The 16,037-nt window shown below is 47.1% G+C and overlaps 1 protein-coding gene across 1 annotated transcript in view; it reads right to left on the minus strand.

Annotated features, from left to right (window-relative positions):
- SCN4A (sodium voltage-gated channel alpha subunit 4) overlaps window positions 1–15,791 on the minus strand; it is a 123,691-nt gene extending 107,900 nt beyond the window's left edge. Inside the window, exons 1-6 of the mRNA XM_056863972.1 lie at window positions 15,510–15,791; window positions 11,535–11,653; window positions 8,401–8,490; window positions 7,105–7,233; window positions 4,327–4,418; window positions 3,341–3,631 (exon numbers count right to left, since the gene is read on the minus strand). Coding sequence (XP_056719950.1) covers window positions 3,341–3,631; window positions 4,327–4,418; window positions 7,105–7,233; window positions 8,401–8,490; window positions 11,535–11,653; window positions 15,510–15,776 — 988 coding nt within the window. The 5' untranslated portion in view covers window positions 15,777–15,791. The remainder of the gene's footprint in view (window positions 1–3,340; window positions 3,632–4,326; window positions 4,419–7,104; window positions 7,234–8,400; window positions 8,491–11,534; window positions 11,654–15,509) is intronic.
- Window positions 15,792–16,037: the final 246 nt, after the last annotated feature.

A 16,037-nucleotide genomic window follows, 5' to 3' on the forward strand; every position in this document is an offset into this window, starting at 1 on the left:
AAGCAGAGAACCGGGTGACAGGCCCGATAAACAGAACGGGAAGCAAGAATCCAGGGACTATGCAGAGTCAGCACAGGACCTAATGTCCTGCGCAGGCATATCTCAGTAGCCTGCCGTGGTACTATACAGGAAAGAGAGAGCCCTTTGTATACTGGGGCTAGGGGGTGCCTATGTCCTTGACTCAAAGGGAGGGGGCTAGCAGGGATGTACGTGTCGGCGGCGTTTTGCCTAATGGCGCCGATGTGTATGTGTGTGTTTTCTAGGTACAACATTAGCACCTCTAGTTTGAGCCTTTAATGTGTGGAAATGTGCAGCTGAAACACGGGTGCAAGTAATATCATTTAGAAAATAACATCCCTTTATGCCTCTATTTCAGTGGCAGCACATTTTTCTCTAGGCCGTTTGGCAACCCTATCTGCCTGCTTAGAGAACCAGGTATGGAGGAACATGTGATTTGTAAACTAACAAAGAGAAAAAGAATTCTTCTCAAAAGTTACTGGTTGGTTGATAACTGAGTATGCTCCCCACGGCATGGAATGCTGAAAGCAGTTGAGAATAGTCATGCTTACTGGATGATGAAAATGTTTGAACTGGTGGAAATGGCAAAACTTACAGCTACCTTAAACCAAAAAGACAATGTACGATTTATGGGGGAATGGGAGGCTTGGATGAAATACTGTGAATATGAATTAGGACTGGGGGAAATGGAAGAGTACCTCTCACTCTGATCTAGATGACATTAGATGACACTATTAACACAAAGAAGTGTAATTAATTATATTAATAGACTACTGTAAATGAAATTTAATTGAGATATAAGAATAATTAAGATCAGATCATATCACGATGGGATAGAATACTTTATTAAGAGGCGGACGGAGGTGATGGGGAAGTCAAAAAATTTTCCTTTATTTTTTATTTTTATTAAGTACTTAAATAATTACAACAACATTAGTTATGATTTAGTTTTTCATATTATTTTCATTGTTGTTTGTTGATATGGAAAATTTATATTATAAAAACCAATAAAATTTTCAAAAAAAAGAAGAGAATAGTAATGCTTGATCATCCACTCCTACTTGCTGGTTGTGATCAATCATTTACTGTCTGGATGCATTTGAACTAATTTGGTTGTGTCCGTTTGTATAATTAGACATCTTTCTTGCAGCTGCTGCAACCCCACACCTGTCTGTCACTGTTGCTTCTACCCATTTAAAAGCACATAGTTAAAAGGAAAAGAAATCTGTTAATGATTTTTGAGTTGAGACGTACTACTTAGATACCTTTGCGTGAACCTAGCTAATCTAGAGCTCAGTTATATACTACTGACTGAGCCCCAGAACAAGTTTGTGGCAAACATTCTTTTAGCATCTGATGTTGACAGATTAACATTAGTTATCAGATATGGACCCTAATATTTCCTAGGAAATGGCACTGTTTGGCCTGGCAGCCAAGAAAATCAGGGCGAAGCAAATCATGAAAGGTGGTAAAGCTGAAGAGAGCCGAATGGGTGTATTTTAATTTCTTAATTTTTATATTCTTTTAATGATTCTGGTTTTGTGTATTTTAACTTGTTGTTATATTGTTTTAGATTGTAACGGCCCAGGGTCTTATACAATAAACTTGATCTAATCTACTACTGACTGGCAATGCAATGCATCCCTTTTTTTGTTTTTGCTGTCAAGTAATATATGACTCCATAGGGTTTTCAAGGCAAGAGACTTTCAGAGATGGTTTGCCCTTGCCTGCCTCCTTGTCACGACTCTGGTATTCCTTGGAGGTCTCCTATACAAATACTTGCCAGGGCTGACCCAGCCTAGCTTCTGAGGTCTGACAGGATCTTGCTAGCCTGGAGCTATCCAGGTCAGGGTAATGTAATCCCATATTGGTCAATTAATTGTGAAGGAAGCACACCTAACAGCTTACTCAAAGGACCTGTTGCACAAGGAAAGGCCCTGTGTTCTCCTGGAAGGGGTAACAAGGCCATTTGGCTGATCAGTATTACTTTTGGGATCACCCAGACATCTGTGTAATTACCATCTGTGTCTACTTTTTTATTCTTGTTTATGAGAGCCAATATGGTGTAGAGGTTAGAGTGTCGCACTAGAGTCTCGGAGACACAGGCTGGTAATCCCCATTCTGCCATGTGACCTTGGGTTAGTCACACACTCTCGACCTCACCTACACTTCATAAGAGAAAGTTGTGTTTTGTGTCCCCATTGGGGAGAAAGTATAAATTAAACAAACAAATAAATAAATAAAATTATGGGATGTGTTATCATCTCCTTTGTTGACTTTCCCCTATTGAAGGTGAATGTTGAGGAGTGCCTAGCGCTTCTGCCCCTATGCAGCCTGGAGAAGCATCTTCTGCTGTAAGCATAAGTTCCAGTTTTCCAGCCAAGCCACTCCTGAACAATTGCTTGGAGCAGCCCAGGGAGGAATGCACTAATGCTCCACAGGGGCTTGGCTCATTCCTAGCGAACAGTGGCCCAGAGGTGTCTGGGGTCACCTGTTGCCACAAGGATGTGCCTTGGACCTGGCTGGCCACAGCACAAGCCAGGAGATCATGGGCGTACCTTGCTTGGAGTGACAAAATACGTCGAAGCTTAAGCAGGGATGTGATAACGGTCATTTATGCATGGGTACTTTCACTCACGCTCGCCTGTCATCTGTCTCAGTTGTTCCTTGGAGTTATGCATGAGTTTTCCCTCCATTAGAGATGACCTTGCTGCCAGCCCTCACAAATCCCAGGACTTCCAATCCCTCTATTAACCCAATTCTTCCCTCTCCCCTGAGCTCAGCCTGGGTGAAATCTCCGTGCATAAGGCAAAGTGCGGGACACACAAGCTTGGCTTCGCTCACAGCCAAGTACAAAGCTGCATGTCCAGAGATGGGGATTCAAATACTTCCTGCTTCCTCAAAGCTCTTTCTGGGCAGAAGAAAGGATTTTTAAAATGGAGGGTTGGTTTCAGATAGCTCAGGTTTTTGTTTTATGTTCTTAAAATGCTTTTTTATGTGGCAATTGGGTTTGGGGGGGGGTAGGGAACTTTTCTCTCTCTACAGCCAATTACGAATCAGCATTTCAAGGGGCAGGATTCAAATACTTCCTGATTTGAACTTGGAGATTGCTGGTGATTAAACTCCCAACAGGAAAGTGTGGGTCCAGCGAGCAACAAACCTCAGGTAAAACTCCCATGCATAAACCACCTACATCTGCACACCTGGGATACAGATGTGGTCAAATGGTCATATGGCGACCCTCTGGATTGAGCATGCCCACTCAACACCTGCTCTAAGCCAGGACAAAAGTCAAAACTTGCCTTCTGAACACCACCATTACCTTCATCATGGATGTATTCGTCCCAGACAAAAGTGTAGTTGGCGCTCACATTACTAAGCAGAGTTGCATTTGCCAACGTGCCAAAGGTCCCATCGCTGTCAAGTCCAAAGACTTCCTCTTGAAAAGTGCCATTGATGGGGGGTGGCCACCGGACACACTTTTGCCGCAGGTTCCCCATAAAGAGCTGCAGGCCGACGAGGGCAAAGACGGCCAAGCAGAACACAGTGAGGATCATGACATCCGAAAGCTTCTTCACCGACTGGATCAAGGCGCCCACAATTGTTTTCAGCCCTAAAAGGGGCAGGGGAAAGAGGAACTGATGTTTGTTACAGGCCACAAGACACGGGTTCTGACGGTTTAGATTTTTTACATTTCTAGCCATGACTTCTGTCGAACTTTGGCTAGTGTGTTGTTGTTTTTTAAATAGGGTGGAACAATATTTTGAGACTGTAGTAGCAGCCTCATTGGCCAGCTTTGGAGGCCAATTCACTTCTCTGCATTAATTTAATATTTCTTTCCCTCCTTTCCCAGTTCTCAAGGTGACATGCAATGTAATTCAAAAATATTTACGTGGCATTCATCAGAAATACACGGGCCTTTTAAAACTCACTTCTCCCTGGTGTGAATACTGATAGATGCTCTGAAAGAACTTCTTTTCCCCTTCTGCTTCTCAAAGGCTCCTAATACCCTCTCAGCAATTACAGATTTTTAAAAAGTGCTCTACAGAATGGAGTTCTAATTTTTTTAACATCTCTGCAAATTTTGAATATTAACTTCTCCTTCATCATTTGGATTCCCCTTTCCTTCCAGAAGGAATATTTGTGTTAGTTACATGTTCTTCGGGGCGGGGGGGGGGGAGAGAGAGAGCGCTCTACAAGATATGGGTCCAGATGAGGGGCAACCATAGCAGATATACCTCTAGCTGATTTGCGCAAATAAGTCAACCTAGAAACAAGTACTCCACTTGCCCACTCAGCATCGCTCACCTGGAATAACTGTGATGGTTTTAAGTGCCCGGAGAACCCGGAACGTCCGCAGAGCAGAGATGTTGCCCAAATCCACAAACTCTGTGACATAACTAGAAAAGAGGGGGTAAGAGAGCCATTAATTAAAAGGCCGTACACAGAGGGGGAAATGAGAGCTATCTTGATAGCTTGGCTTTTTGCAAATACAAAAGTACAACTCTGAAGCTGGCTGTGGGTAAAAGCCTGGTGTTAAAACCTGGATGTACTCTAGCCATGTACAACAGGTGTGTCTATGTCCAACCTTAGCAGCAAATGGAGTTCAGAAGGCTGCCCTGTTCTGTTGCTTGCCTCCCTACAGCCTCTCCCCTTGTGCTTTTCTGTTAGCTGAACTCATCTCCAGTAAACACATCCTTTTTATAGTTTAAAATCCACTTTTCCCACTTGATTGAGACAGATGTGCTCCATCACATCTGTTTTGGCCCTCTGTCAGGAAGCTCAAAGATAATGAAAGGGCAACGAACCACCTTTAATCACTTCTCTGGACTGGCTGAAAGTGCACAGAATTGCACACAACTCCTCATGGGAAGAAAGGGATACTGATCTGCACCTTTGCAGACATCCCCCGGTTAGTTTCCTTTGGGCCATTTATGCAGGGGAAATTTGTACTGGGTTTGCCACTCTGCAGATGCACAGTTTTAAAGTGTATTTTAGCAGAAAAAACACTAAAATAGTTAACGGAAATGAAGGGGGGGGGGGACAGCTGGGTCCATTCCTGAGATCTCTATGCTTGCTGGTGAAACTGATCAGAAGGACCAGAGAGGAAGCCTATGAGGCCTGAAAGTGAGGGAGGGGGGGGGACACAGCCAGCTCAGTTCCAAGATATTTACATTTGCTGCTGAAACTTACCAAAATGGCTTCTCTGGGAGAGGTTGGATGAGGGAGGGACAAGCAAGAATGGGCAGGGAAAGAGAAACCCGAAGTTAAGACTATTCACAGAAATTGCCTCAATTAGCTTTGCTTTTGGATCGAGGCAAAATTTAAAATCGTGATAAAACAGGTTCCTGCTAACATGGGACAAGTGCGTGGCAGCTGCAAAGTGACTTCTGAAGGTCGGAAAAATCATGAATAATCCAAACAAAGCACCGAGCAATCCTGCAGAGATCGCAAGGCTAAGTAACCAAGCATAAATGGCCTTGGAGCAGGGGTAGTCTTAGTGATTCTGGGGCCCTAGGCAAATGTCTAGGATGGATCTCAGAATCACTGACGCTCCACACCGGGACCCCCTCACAACCCACAGGGGCCAAGTAAGGAGGGAAGGAGCCATTCCCAGATGCTCAAGCCTCTGAGGGAGCAGGCGCAAGCAGTAGGGTTGCCAGTTCCGGATTGGAAAATACCTGGAAATTATTTTTGGGCAGAGCCTGAGGAGGGAGCGGAGGGACTTCAATGCCATAGAGACCAATTGCCAAAGCAGCCATTTTCTCCAGGGGAACTGATCTCTAGCAGCTGGAGATCAATTGTAATAGTGGGAGATCGCCAGCAAGTACCTGGAGGTTGGCAACCCTAACAAGCAGCCACTGTTGAGCTAGCTGCCACAGCCCCAGATGGCAACAAGTGATTATCACTGCCAGCAGCCAGTCCCAGCCCCAAACAGGGCAGGTTTGGGTGGTGACTGCAGAAGCCTGCTCTTTTTCTTCTCCCCCCCCCCCTCTGTCCAGAGGGAGCGGGGCTGTGGGCAGTCGGGACCCCCCCCCATAGTAGCCATCCCTCTTACCCATGGGCTAAGACCACCCCAACTTTGGAGGCGAGAACATTGGGGGTTGAGGGCACATGAGGCCTCTGAGAGAACCTTCTCGTTTACAAATATACAGGGTCTCAGGGTTATGTGGTCCCAGCAGCCAGCACACAGGCTATGCCTGATACACGGCAAAAATAACCCAGTCTTTTAAAATCTATAGGCTTAACTAGATGTTACAGGGACTGTGTGACTGCCACCAACCCATGGTATTCTTTACCTGTACAAAGTGGCAAGGTCCTAACCTGTTCAAGGTCACATCTGACCAGATTTACTTTTGAGAAGAACCAAAGCAGGTATGGTTGCCGGTTTCCAGGTGGGGCTTGCTAGAATTACAACAGATCCTCAGACCACAGAAAGCAGTTCCCCTGGAGAAAATGGTCACTTTGGAAGGTAGATTCTATGGCATTATACCCCACTAAGATCCCCTCCTTCCCAAACTCTGCCCTCCCCAGGTACTGACTCCAAATCTCCAGGACTCTCCCAACCCAGGGGGAAGAAGAAGAGCTGGGTTTTATACCCAATTTTCTCTACGTTTAAGGAGTCTCAAACTGGCTTACAATCGCCTTCCCTTCCTCTCCACACAACAGACACCCTTTGAGGGAGGTGGGAGAGAGTTCTAAGAGAGCTGTGACTAGCCCAAGGTCACCCAGCAGGCTTCATGTGGAGGAGTGGGGAATCAAACCCGGTTCTCCATATTTGAGTCCGCCACTCTTAACCACTACACCACACTGGCTCTTGGAGGAAACCCTACAAGCAGGGCCCAAGCAGGGCGTGTTTGGTCTCAGTACAGAAGTATACCATGTGCCATCCCATATACAGTGTCCTGTCCCATCTAAAGAGTTATGAGTCAAGTAGGCAAGTTTTCTGTTTTATTTCTAACATTACATAAATAAGCCATAGCATGATATCGGGGAGCTTGCAGCCCCGGCCACATCTCCCTTGGCCCTCCAGTTGAGGGAGAAGGCATCCAACCCACCCACCCCACAAGTCGGAACCCAACGTACGCCATAACAATAACGCTGAAATCCAGCCAGTTCCATGGATCTCGCAGGAATGTAAAACTGTCAATGCAGAATCCCCGAGCAAGTATCTTGATCATAGACTCAAAGGTGTAGATGCCTGTAAAAGTATACCTGCAAGCAGGGAAAGAGTCAGAAGGTGAGGGAAGCCACAAATAATCACAACATGTAAAAGATTTATTTTAGAAAATTTCATTTCAACTTGCCAGAGTGAATGTTTTACATAACTCCCCCTATTTCCCTACTTGCTTGCTAAGCTTAGACCCCCAGATGAAAAAAATATTATTTCTCCTTGTTTCTTGAATTGCTTTGGTTTTTCTACTGGCTTGATCATGCGCCATGAGCTGGGCCATGCAGTGCTCTCCCCACAAATGTGGACAGGCCGCCCAAAGAATGGGGCAAGTGACAAGCTGAGCCCGAGTTTGAGTTGTGGGTAAGCCCACCTGCCACCACAGTTGCAAAGCCAGGCTCATCCTGTGGCTGAGCAATGTACAGTGTCATTTTAAAAAATTGTTTTCATACCGCAGAATGGCCCCCGTTCACCTCTGAAGAACTACAGCTTTCCCAGACGGCATCTGACGTTACAAGGAACACATTCCTGAAAGTCTTTGAGCCCTGGCAGCTGTGGGGAGGGCAGCCATCCTTCCCATCTCCCCCTTGCTGGTGGAAAGTCCCGTTAAGTCACAGCCGACTCATGGTGACCCCGTAGGGTTTTCAAGGCAAGAGACTTTCAGAGGTGGTTTGCCATTGCCTGCCTCCGTGTCACGACCTTGGTATTCCTTGAAGGTCTCCCATCCAAATACTTGCCAGGGCCGACCCTGCTTAACTTCTGAGAGCTGATGTGATCGGGCTAGCCTGGGCCATCCAGGTCAGGGCTATCTCCCCCTTACACTTATATTTATGCATGGCTGTTTCCTCATGGTCACCCCATAAGGCTAAACACAAATCCAGAAAATGCGGGCAAAATGCGCAGAAAAGCGCAGAGAGAGCAAGGTGACCTCTGACGGTTGGAAAATGCAAGCATAATCAAAGCAAAGCCCCAAAGTAGTCGGCGGGGTGACCGAAAGGAAACAGCCAAGCATAAATGGCCTAGCTGTTTCACACAGAATTCATATCCAGATCAACAGCCTGAAATACACAGAGTTCTTCATCTGGTTGACCATCCATCCCCCTTTTGCCTACTCATGCTCCACTGAGATTCCCCTACCTGAATCAGTAAGAATCAGGCGAAGTCTCTGTAGAAGACACGAAACAGGAGACAGAAGAAACAAAAATACTTACTCCACGTTCTTGGCCCACGACGGTGGTTCACTCATGGCCATGAAGACACAGTTTGTTAAGATGGTTATCATTATAAACATGCTGAATAATTTGGAATGAAGTCAAGGAAATGCACCCGGGCTTTACTGGAATGTCCCCTGGACAAACCCATTTGAGAAACTTGGGACAACATTAGCCCTGGTGCTGGCAGAGATTCAAAGAGCTGGAGCAAAAGTAACAGCCCCATCCTAAGCAGAGATGCAGTTCAAATGGACTTAGAAGGGTATAACCCTGCTGAGGAATGCAGTGTAACCCGGCCACACCCAAGGTGGCTTTGGGCTAGTGCTTCTCAAGAAGTATAAATAAATGGCAAACAGCCAGAAGAAGAATTGGTTTTCATATGCCAATTTTCTCTACTTTTTCATAGAATCATAGCGTTGGAAGGGACCACCAGGGTCATCTAGTCCAACCCCCTGCACAATGCAGGAAATTCACAACTACCTCCCCCCACACACCCCCAGTGACCCCAACCCCATGCCCAGATGGCCAAAAAACAAACAAACAAAAACCCTCCTCCAGAATCCCTGGCCAAACAGGCCTGGGGGGAAATTGCTTCCTGATCCCAAAGTGGCGATCGGCACTACCCTGGGCATGCAAGAAAGGGCCAGAGAGCCAAACACTGATGCAAACCTTTCTGCCCTCCCTCTCATGATCTGCCTAAGGTCCTAGAATCAGCATTTAAGGAGAATCAAACTGGCTTACAATCCCCTTCCTCTATCCACAACAGGCACCTGGTGAGGTAGGTGAGGCTGAGGGAGCTCAAAGAGAACTGTGACTAGCCCAAGGTCACCTAGTGGCTTCATGTGAAGGAGTAGGGAATCAAACCCTGTTCTCCAGATTAGGGTTCGCTGCTCTTAACCACTACACCCCGCTGGCTCTCTTGAAAATCTGCAGGCTAGCCTGCTGTACAGAGCAAAGGCGTTTGAAATTCTGTGGGGTACATAATGGAGCTCTGGTCAAAGTAGCCTGTCTGACAACTGGATCTGCCCCCTCCTTGCCTCTGCAAGTTGCTGTGCAAGATGGCAGGAGCTAAGGACAAATGCCATAGGATTCCTTGCAGCACCACAGTATTTCCCAGGATGAAACTCTCACATGTGGCCCTAAAAATACTCGCCACTTGCAAAACATGGGCAAATGTTGGCGGGTAGGTCACTGGAAGACAGTTCCCATTCCTGCAAAATTGCTGAGCATGAAAATGCCATGAAGTGGTATTCTCCCCACCACCACCATCTCAAGCATCTCCGGGTCAGACAAAGACGGCTCTAAGCCTGTGGTGTTCCATGTATTAGTCAAGACCCTCAGGTGGTTGTCCCCGATGGGACACGATTCAAAAATCAAAAATTGTTCTGTGTGACTTTATATCAATAGCCAATAATTTCAACCCTGCTCTGCTACCACTTATTAGTATCTGAAACTCACTTAATTAATCTGCTACCATTCAGAGTGATGGATCTTGATTTTGGCTTATTGAAAATAAAATACCACAGAGTCGTTTTCTTAATCAAGTCAATTCTTTACTAACTAATCTCAAGGATAGGGTACATGGATTCAACAATAAACATCCTACATATCTAAGTTTCCTAGACTTGCTAAACTCCTTTAGCAGTTACTATGCTTACTCACGAGTAGCCATTCTCACAGGGAGAATGCGCTCCTCCATGCTTGCAGGTTGGTAACTTACAAGTAACTGAGATACAGTTTCTCTTTCAAACAAAGGATATACCAAAGCAGTAAAATGCAGATTACTTTGCCAACGTGACCATATGACGTGAAAGCAATGGCGATCTGCTCTTCCTGACCATTTGGCTAATTAACCCTTTGACTGTCTGACATGTAACGAATCTCGCTATCTAAGACCCAACAGTGAAAAGGGCTGTGAACTCCAGGTTGGGAAACCCTGGTGATTTGGGGGTGCAGCCTGGGGAGGGGGGGAAGCTCAGCAGGGTATAACGCCACAGAGCTCACCATCCAAAGCAACCATATTCTCCAGGCCGTAGTCTGGAGATCAGTTGTTCTTTTTGTGAGATCTCCAGGCCTCTTGCTGGTTCCCAAACCCCTCTAGAGCTGTCTGCCTTCCTTCCTTCCTTCCTTCCTTCCTTCCTTCCTTCCTTCTCCTTCTTTCCTTCCTTCCTTCCTTCCTTCCATCCTTCCACTGCCTTTCAGAAGGCCATCTTGCATGGCAAACAAGGGTGCCAAGCCAGAGCCTGAAGAAGGCAAGGTTTGGAGAGTAGGGTTGCCAGGTCCCTCTTCGCCACCTGCGGGAGGTTTTTGAGGCGAAGTTTGAGGAGGGCAGAGTTTGAGGAGGGGAAGGACTTCAATGCCATAGAGCCCAATTGCCAAAGCGGCCATTTTCTCCAGGTGAACTCCTGGAGATCTCCAGCTATTACCTGGAGGTTGGCAACCCTATTGGAGAGGGAGATCAGTAGGGTATAATACCATAGAGTCCGCCCTCCTATGTAGCCATTTTCTGCAGGGGAACTGATCTCTGTTGTCTGGAGATCAGTTTTAATGCTAAGAGATGCTCAGGCCACACCTGGAGGTTGGCAACACTACCCAATGACCCCGGACTTGGCACTGTTGAGATCGTAATTCTGGTTTCCCCTCTTCCTGTCACATGACTCTAGGGTTGCCAACCTCCATGACTCTAGGGTTGCCTGGGTGGTGGTTGGAGATCTCCCACTATTATAACTGATCTCCAGGCGGCAGAGATCAGTTCCCCTGGAGAAAATGGCCGCTTTGGCAACTGGACTGTATGGCATTGAAGTACCTCCCCTCTCCAAACCCCACCCTCCTCAGACTCCGCCCCCAAAATCTCCAGGTATTTCCCAACCTGGAGCGGGTAACCCTACATGACTCTAACAAAATGTGTCTTCCTGTCATGTGCTTGCAGCTCAGTGCGTCTTAGGTCTGGAAAGGCTGAAGACCACTGCTCTAAGCCATGACATCACAAGACATGAAAGTGTATTCCTGAATCTGCAGCTCCCCATCATCTTGTCAAGATCAATATTCTCTAGAAATCACCCACCCACACACACACACACAGTTAACTCCTCAGTAAGACCCACATAGCGTGTCCCAACAAGCATGAAGGATATGAATGTGTCAGCACTCGGATGGCACCCCTCCGGACAATATTGAACGGGTCTAACATATAGAGGGCAGGTGTAGTGCTGAACCGGAAAATAGTCTTCCCTTTGGTGAGAATGATGTACGTCTAAGGAAGAAAAAAGAGAAAGAGTGTTCTAGTAGCCTCTAGCCCCAGTGCAAATTGTCTTTTAAAGAAATCAGCTACCTCTTACATCTGACTGAATCATTTTTATATTTTGTAGTGCAGGGCCGGCTTCAGCGTACACAGAGGTAGGGCAGCTGCCAGGGCCCATGTCTTCTGCCAGGACCCACTGCTGCAGAGAGACCCCCCATCGCATGTGGCACTCCTGTTGGGCACAGTGGTGGTGGTCCTATCTGCACACACCATGCAGCACCACAGGGAAAAGGTGTACAGTTGGTAGGAAGCCTCACAGATGGGTAGGGGATGGGAGGAAACGCAGCTGAGGATGTGGGTGGGCCGGAAGCGAGGCACTCTGTGCCCGGGGTCCCGCAAAACCTGGAACTGGCCCCCTGTTGCAATCTGTCTTGATTCTCAGCAAGAAAGGCTGAGGAAGTCAATAAATCAAATAATCGTAACCACTATGCACCCAGATTAAGTTTATCCTCCTGAGGATTATACTTTAGGGTGCTTTCACACACACTGGCCGTTTATGCTCGGTAATTAGCAGCGTGTTCCAGGCTGAAATGCCCTGCATATTTTTTTTTTATTTCTTCATGCTGAACCGTCATTCCAAACTTCACTGTGAAGCCGGAGCAGACCTGCTTCACATTTCTTAAGAGCCCCTTTAATGCGACCTTTTGTATTTGCTCTGCCCCCGCATTGAAGCATTCACTGAATGAACCGTGAATAATCACAGCTGAGGCTTAGCTATGCAAACGGCGGTCGCTAATGGCTATGCAAATGAAGGAGAAGGTGAGTGGGGGTGTGGAATTTGTTTAACTTTCTCCTCTTGTATCGGGACCGTGAATAGTCATTTTAAAGGTGTTGTGACTGAGTAACCTCATTCAGACACGCAAGCTACACGCATACCCACAGAAGCCGCTTGTCAGTGCCACAACCCCCCTTCTTTTCAGAGTCAAGCAAGGAGGCACACACAAACATCCCAAAGGCTGGAATCTTTTTCTCACATAAGGGAACAGCCTTACTCGCACCTACCCCCTCCTTTAAGTTTCGTTCTCCCTGCAAGGGAACAATAGAGTTCTGTTCAGTAATGTAGCAATGCCCACCCACTCTGTAGAAAGTAATGTACCGTAGTTGCAGTGATAAGCTGCAATCAAATGTCGATTGGAATGTCAAATGTCTATAAAACCTCTTGCATTGACCCTCCCTCTGTGTGACAAGATTGCAGAGCTCATAAGTCTGTGTCTTGGATCACCCGGTTATGACTCCTTGGCCAATAAAGCAAGCCGTGAAGCTCACACCAGCCTCCTTGTCCTCATTACGCCATTGGACTCTATGTTAATGGGGGGACACATCAAGGTCGCATTTAAAAAAGGAGCTTTGAGCGAGCATCAAAATTGACCCTGCATAAATGGCCACTGAATAATGCACTTTCAAGGCACTTTGGCAATTTTTTCCACATGGATTTTGCCAGTAAAATCTAGTGGCAAACTGCATTGAAAGTGAACTGAGGGCGAAAACGCATGGTCTCTTTAGCCTCCTTTATTCCCTGTTTCAGCCAGGATTCAGACAGGACCATGTCCGCACTTCGCGTTTGCAGCTCCGATTTCTGCGGGCTTTCCTTGCATGTTCGCACTTCATCTCAACTGAAGGATTCCGGAGATGTCTCCAGAGCACAATTTCTCCGCGTTAAGAGCATTCGCTTATACGGCGAATTAATAGAAATGAAACATTTTCCTCGCCTGGAGCCTTACAGTGTGAACAGAAAATCTGTCTTCACTCCACTTCCTGCTGCCAGTCCACCCCCACTCCTCCCCCACCTCCCTAACTGCCCGTTTACCGCCCTTTTTTCTGCTTTGCAGAAAACTGCAACCGTTTGCGCGAGCAGCCGCAAGTTTGCTACCGCCTCATCAATTGCAAAGGGTATTTTTTTTCATTGCTTGCACGAAACGCCATGAGGTTGTGTCATCTTGCCTCTGCTCAAAATAAATGGAGTGTCTGCGGCTTGTGCTTATGCCCATGTCATGTCGTTTGATCGGGAGGGTTTGTTGGAGGCGATGTGCAACATCTCTTTATTTTTGACCGCTTAGGCAAAGGCAGATGTGAGGGGTGGGATGGTGGCAAGTTTCGCTTTTCCAAAGTAAAACTCCTTCCCTGCATTACAATCACAGGTTTTGTTTGGCACCATTTTTTAAACTGGCTTTCCCACAACCGTTATGAAGTGCCCCACGAATTTTCCTTAATTTCCCCTGGCGCTGATGCTGGACCAATCACCGTCCTTGTTTTGAGCACCGAGTGGGCATGCGCAGCAGGCTACCACTTCAGCCAATCACAATGCTCCTTCGAGCTGGCAAGTGAATGCTGCCGCGCATGCGTGGGAATTTGATGGCGGTCATTACTGTGATGGCGGAAGCGCTGCCCCCGTTTCTCTTCCAAAAAATACGCTCTAAATCGGGTAGTGCAAGGGGAAAACATACAAATTTTATCTAATACAGAGGAGGAAGACGTTGTGGTGGGAACAGAAATTTTAAGTTGTGTTGGATGCTTGTGTACTGGACATGTTTAAATTGTGAGGTAAGTTGCTAGTGCGTTCACGGGCCAGGATCGAACGCACGTTCGGTGAAAAACATATACTTACCACTGGGTGGAAACATAGCAGAAATTCATCCTATGGACATCTGAGCTGATAAACACGGCTTCTTTGTCCTGCCCCTCAGATAGGGTTGCCAGCTCTGGGTTGAGAAATTTCTGGAGATTTGGGGGTGGAGACTGGGGAGGGGTCTCATCAGAGAATAATGCCATATAGTCCACCCTCCAAAGCAGCCATTTCCTCCAGGGGAACTGGTCTAGGGTTGCCAGGTAACTCCTGGAAGCTGGGGGGGGAGGGTGCTTACAGGCAGGAAACTAGGCCTTCATCGCATGTAGTGATGTTGCTTCTGGCACACATCAGAAATGATGTCATCACATCACCAGCAATGATCTGGAATTTGGGCAAAAACTCTGTGGTAGAAGTCATTTTTGCCATAGAGTTTTTGCCCAAATACCAAAGCTTCCCTGCTGGCGATGTGTTAACGGCACTTCCTGACATCGGTCTTTAGAAAGGCCTCCGCTATATGTTGTGTGTGTGCTTGGAATGAGCATATGTAGGGATGCCAGTCTCCAGGCAGGACCTGGGGATCCCCCAGAATTACACCTCTCCTCCATACTACAGAGATCAGTTCCTGGAAGAAGAGTTGGTTTTTATATGCCAGCTTGCTCTACCACTTAAGGAAGATTCAAACCGGCTTACAATCACCTTCCCTTCCCCTCCCCACAACAGACACCCTATGAGGTAGGTGAGGCTGAGAGAATGTGAGTTGCCCAAAGTCACCCAGCAAGCTTCATGTGTAGGAGTGGGGAAACAAATCTAGTCCACCAGATGAGCCTCCACTACTCATGTGGAGGAGTGGGGAATCAAACCCAGTTCTCCAAGTAAGAGTCCATGAATGCTTTAGAGGGTGGACTCTATGGCATTGTACCACATTGTGGTCCCTGTCCTCCCCAGGCTCCATCCCCAAATCTCCAGGAGTTTCCCAGTCTGGAGTTCACAACCCTATTCACAACCACCTGAGGGTCTTGACAATCCTACCCATCCCCCATCCCCTGCTAGTGGCCAGGGGAAACCTGGAAACCCTACTACTGAGGTCCCTCCTTAACCCAAACCCCACCCTCCTCAAGCTCCACCCCCAAAATCTCCAGGTATTTCCCCATCCAGAGCTGGCAACCCAAGGCTTGATATCAAGGCCTGTCTCGTAAGTCCTCAATGCCCCCTCTTCTTGCCCACCCAACTATTCCCACTCACCTTTTGATTCAGATAGAACTGGTCAAGCTCTTCTAGGGGCACTCCAATTAAATCTAAGGGTGGGTCCCCATAGATCACCGGGAGGGTTTTTCCTTGCTCCAGGTCACTGCGGGGCTTGGGTTCATGAGCTTCATCCAGAACCTCTTCATGTTGCTTCTTCAAGTCCTTGGCCTCCTGCTCAGCAATGCGTTTCTCTATCGCCGCCAAAGACTCGCGAGTGAATGGGCGCAGGCAGTCTGGACCAGGGATGTGTGGTGGGACTGCCATCTTGGCATTCTCTTCCTGGACCACCTCTGCCTGGCCTCACAGGGGAATGATGAGAAGGCTAGAAGGACAAAGGAGACAAAGCTTAATTTTGCACGAAACGGACTGCGCCAAAGCAAATTGTTGCAGGGCTGGCTCAGCTAATGGGCTTAGCAGCATCACATATACATACATAACATCTCCCATCCAAATACAAGCCAGGGCCAACCCTGCTTAGCTTCTGAGATCTGATGAAATCGGGCTAATATTTTCTCTACGAGAACT

Source organism: Euleptes europaea, chromosome 18, assembly GCF_029931775.1.
Source record: "Euleptes europaea isolate rEulEur1 chromosome 18, rEulEur1.hap1, whole genome shotgun sequence".
Classification (NCBI taxonomy): Eukaryota; Metazoa; Chordata; class Lepidosauria; order Squamata; family Sphaerodactylidae; genus Euleptes; species Euleptes europaea.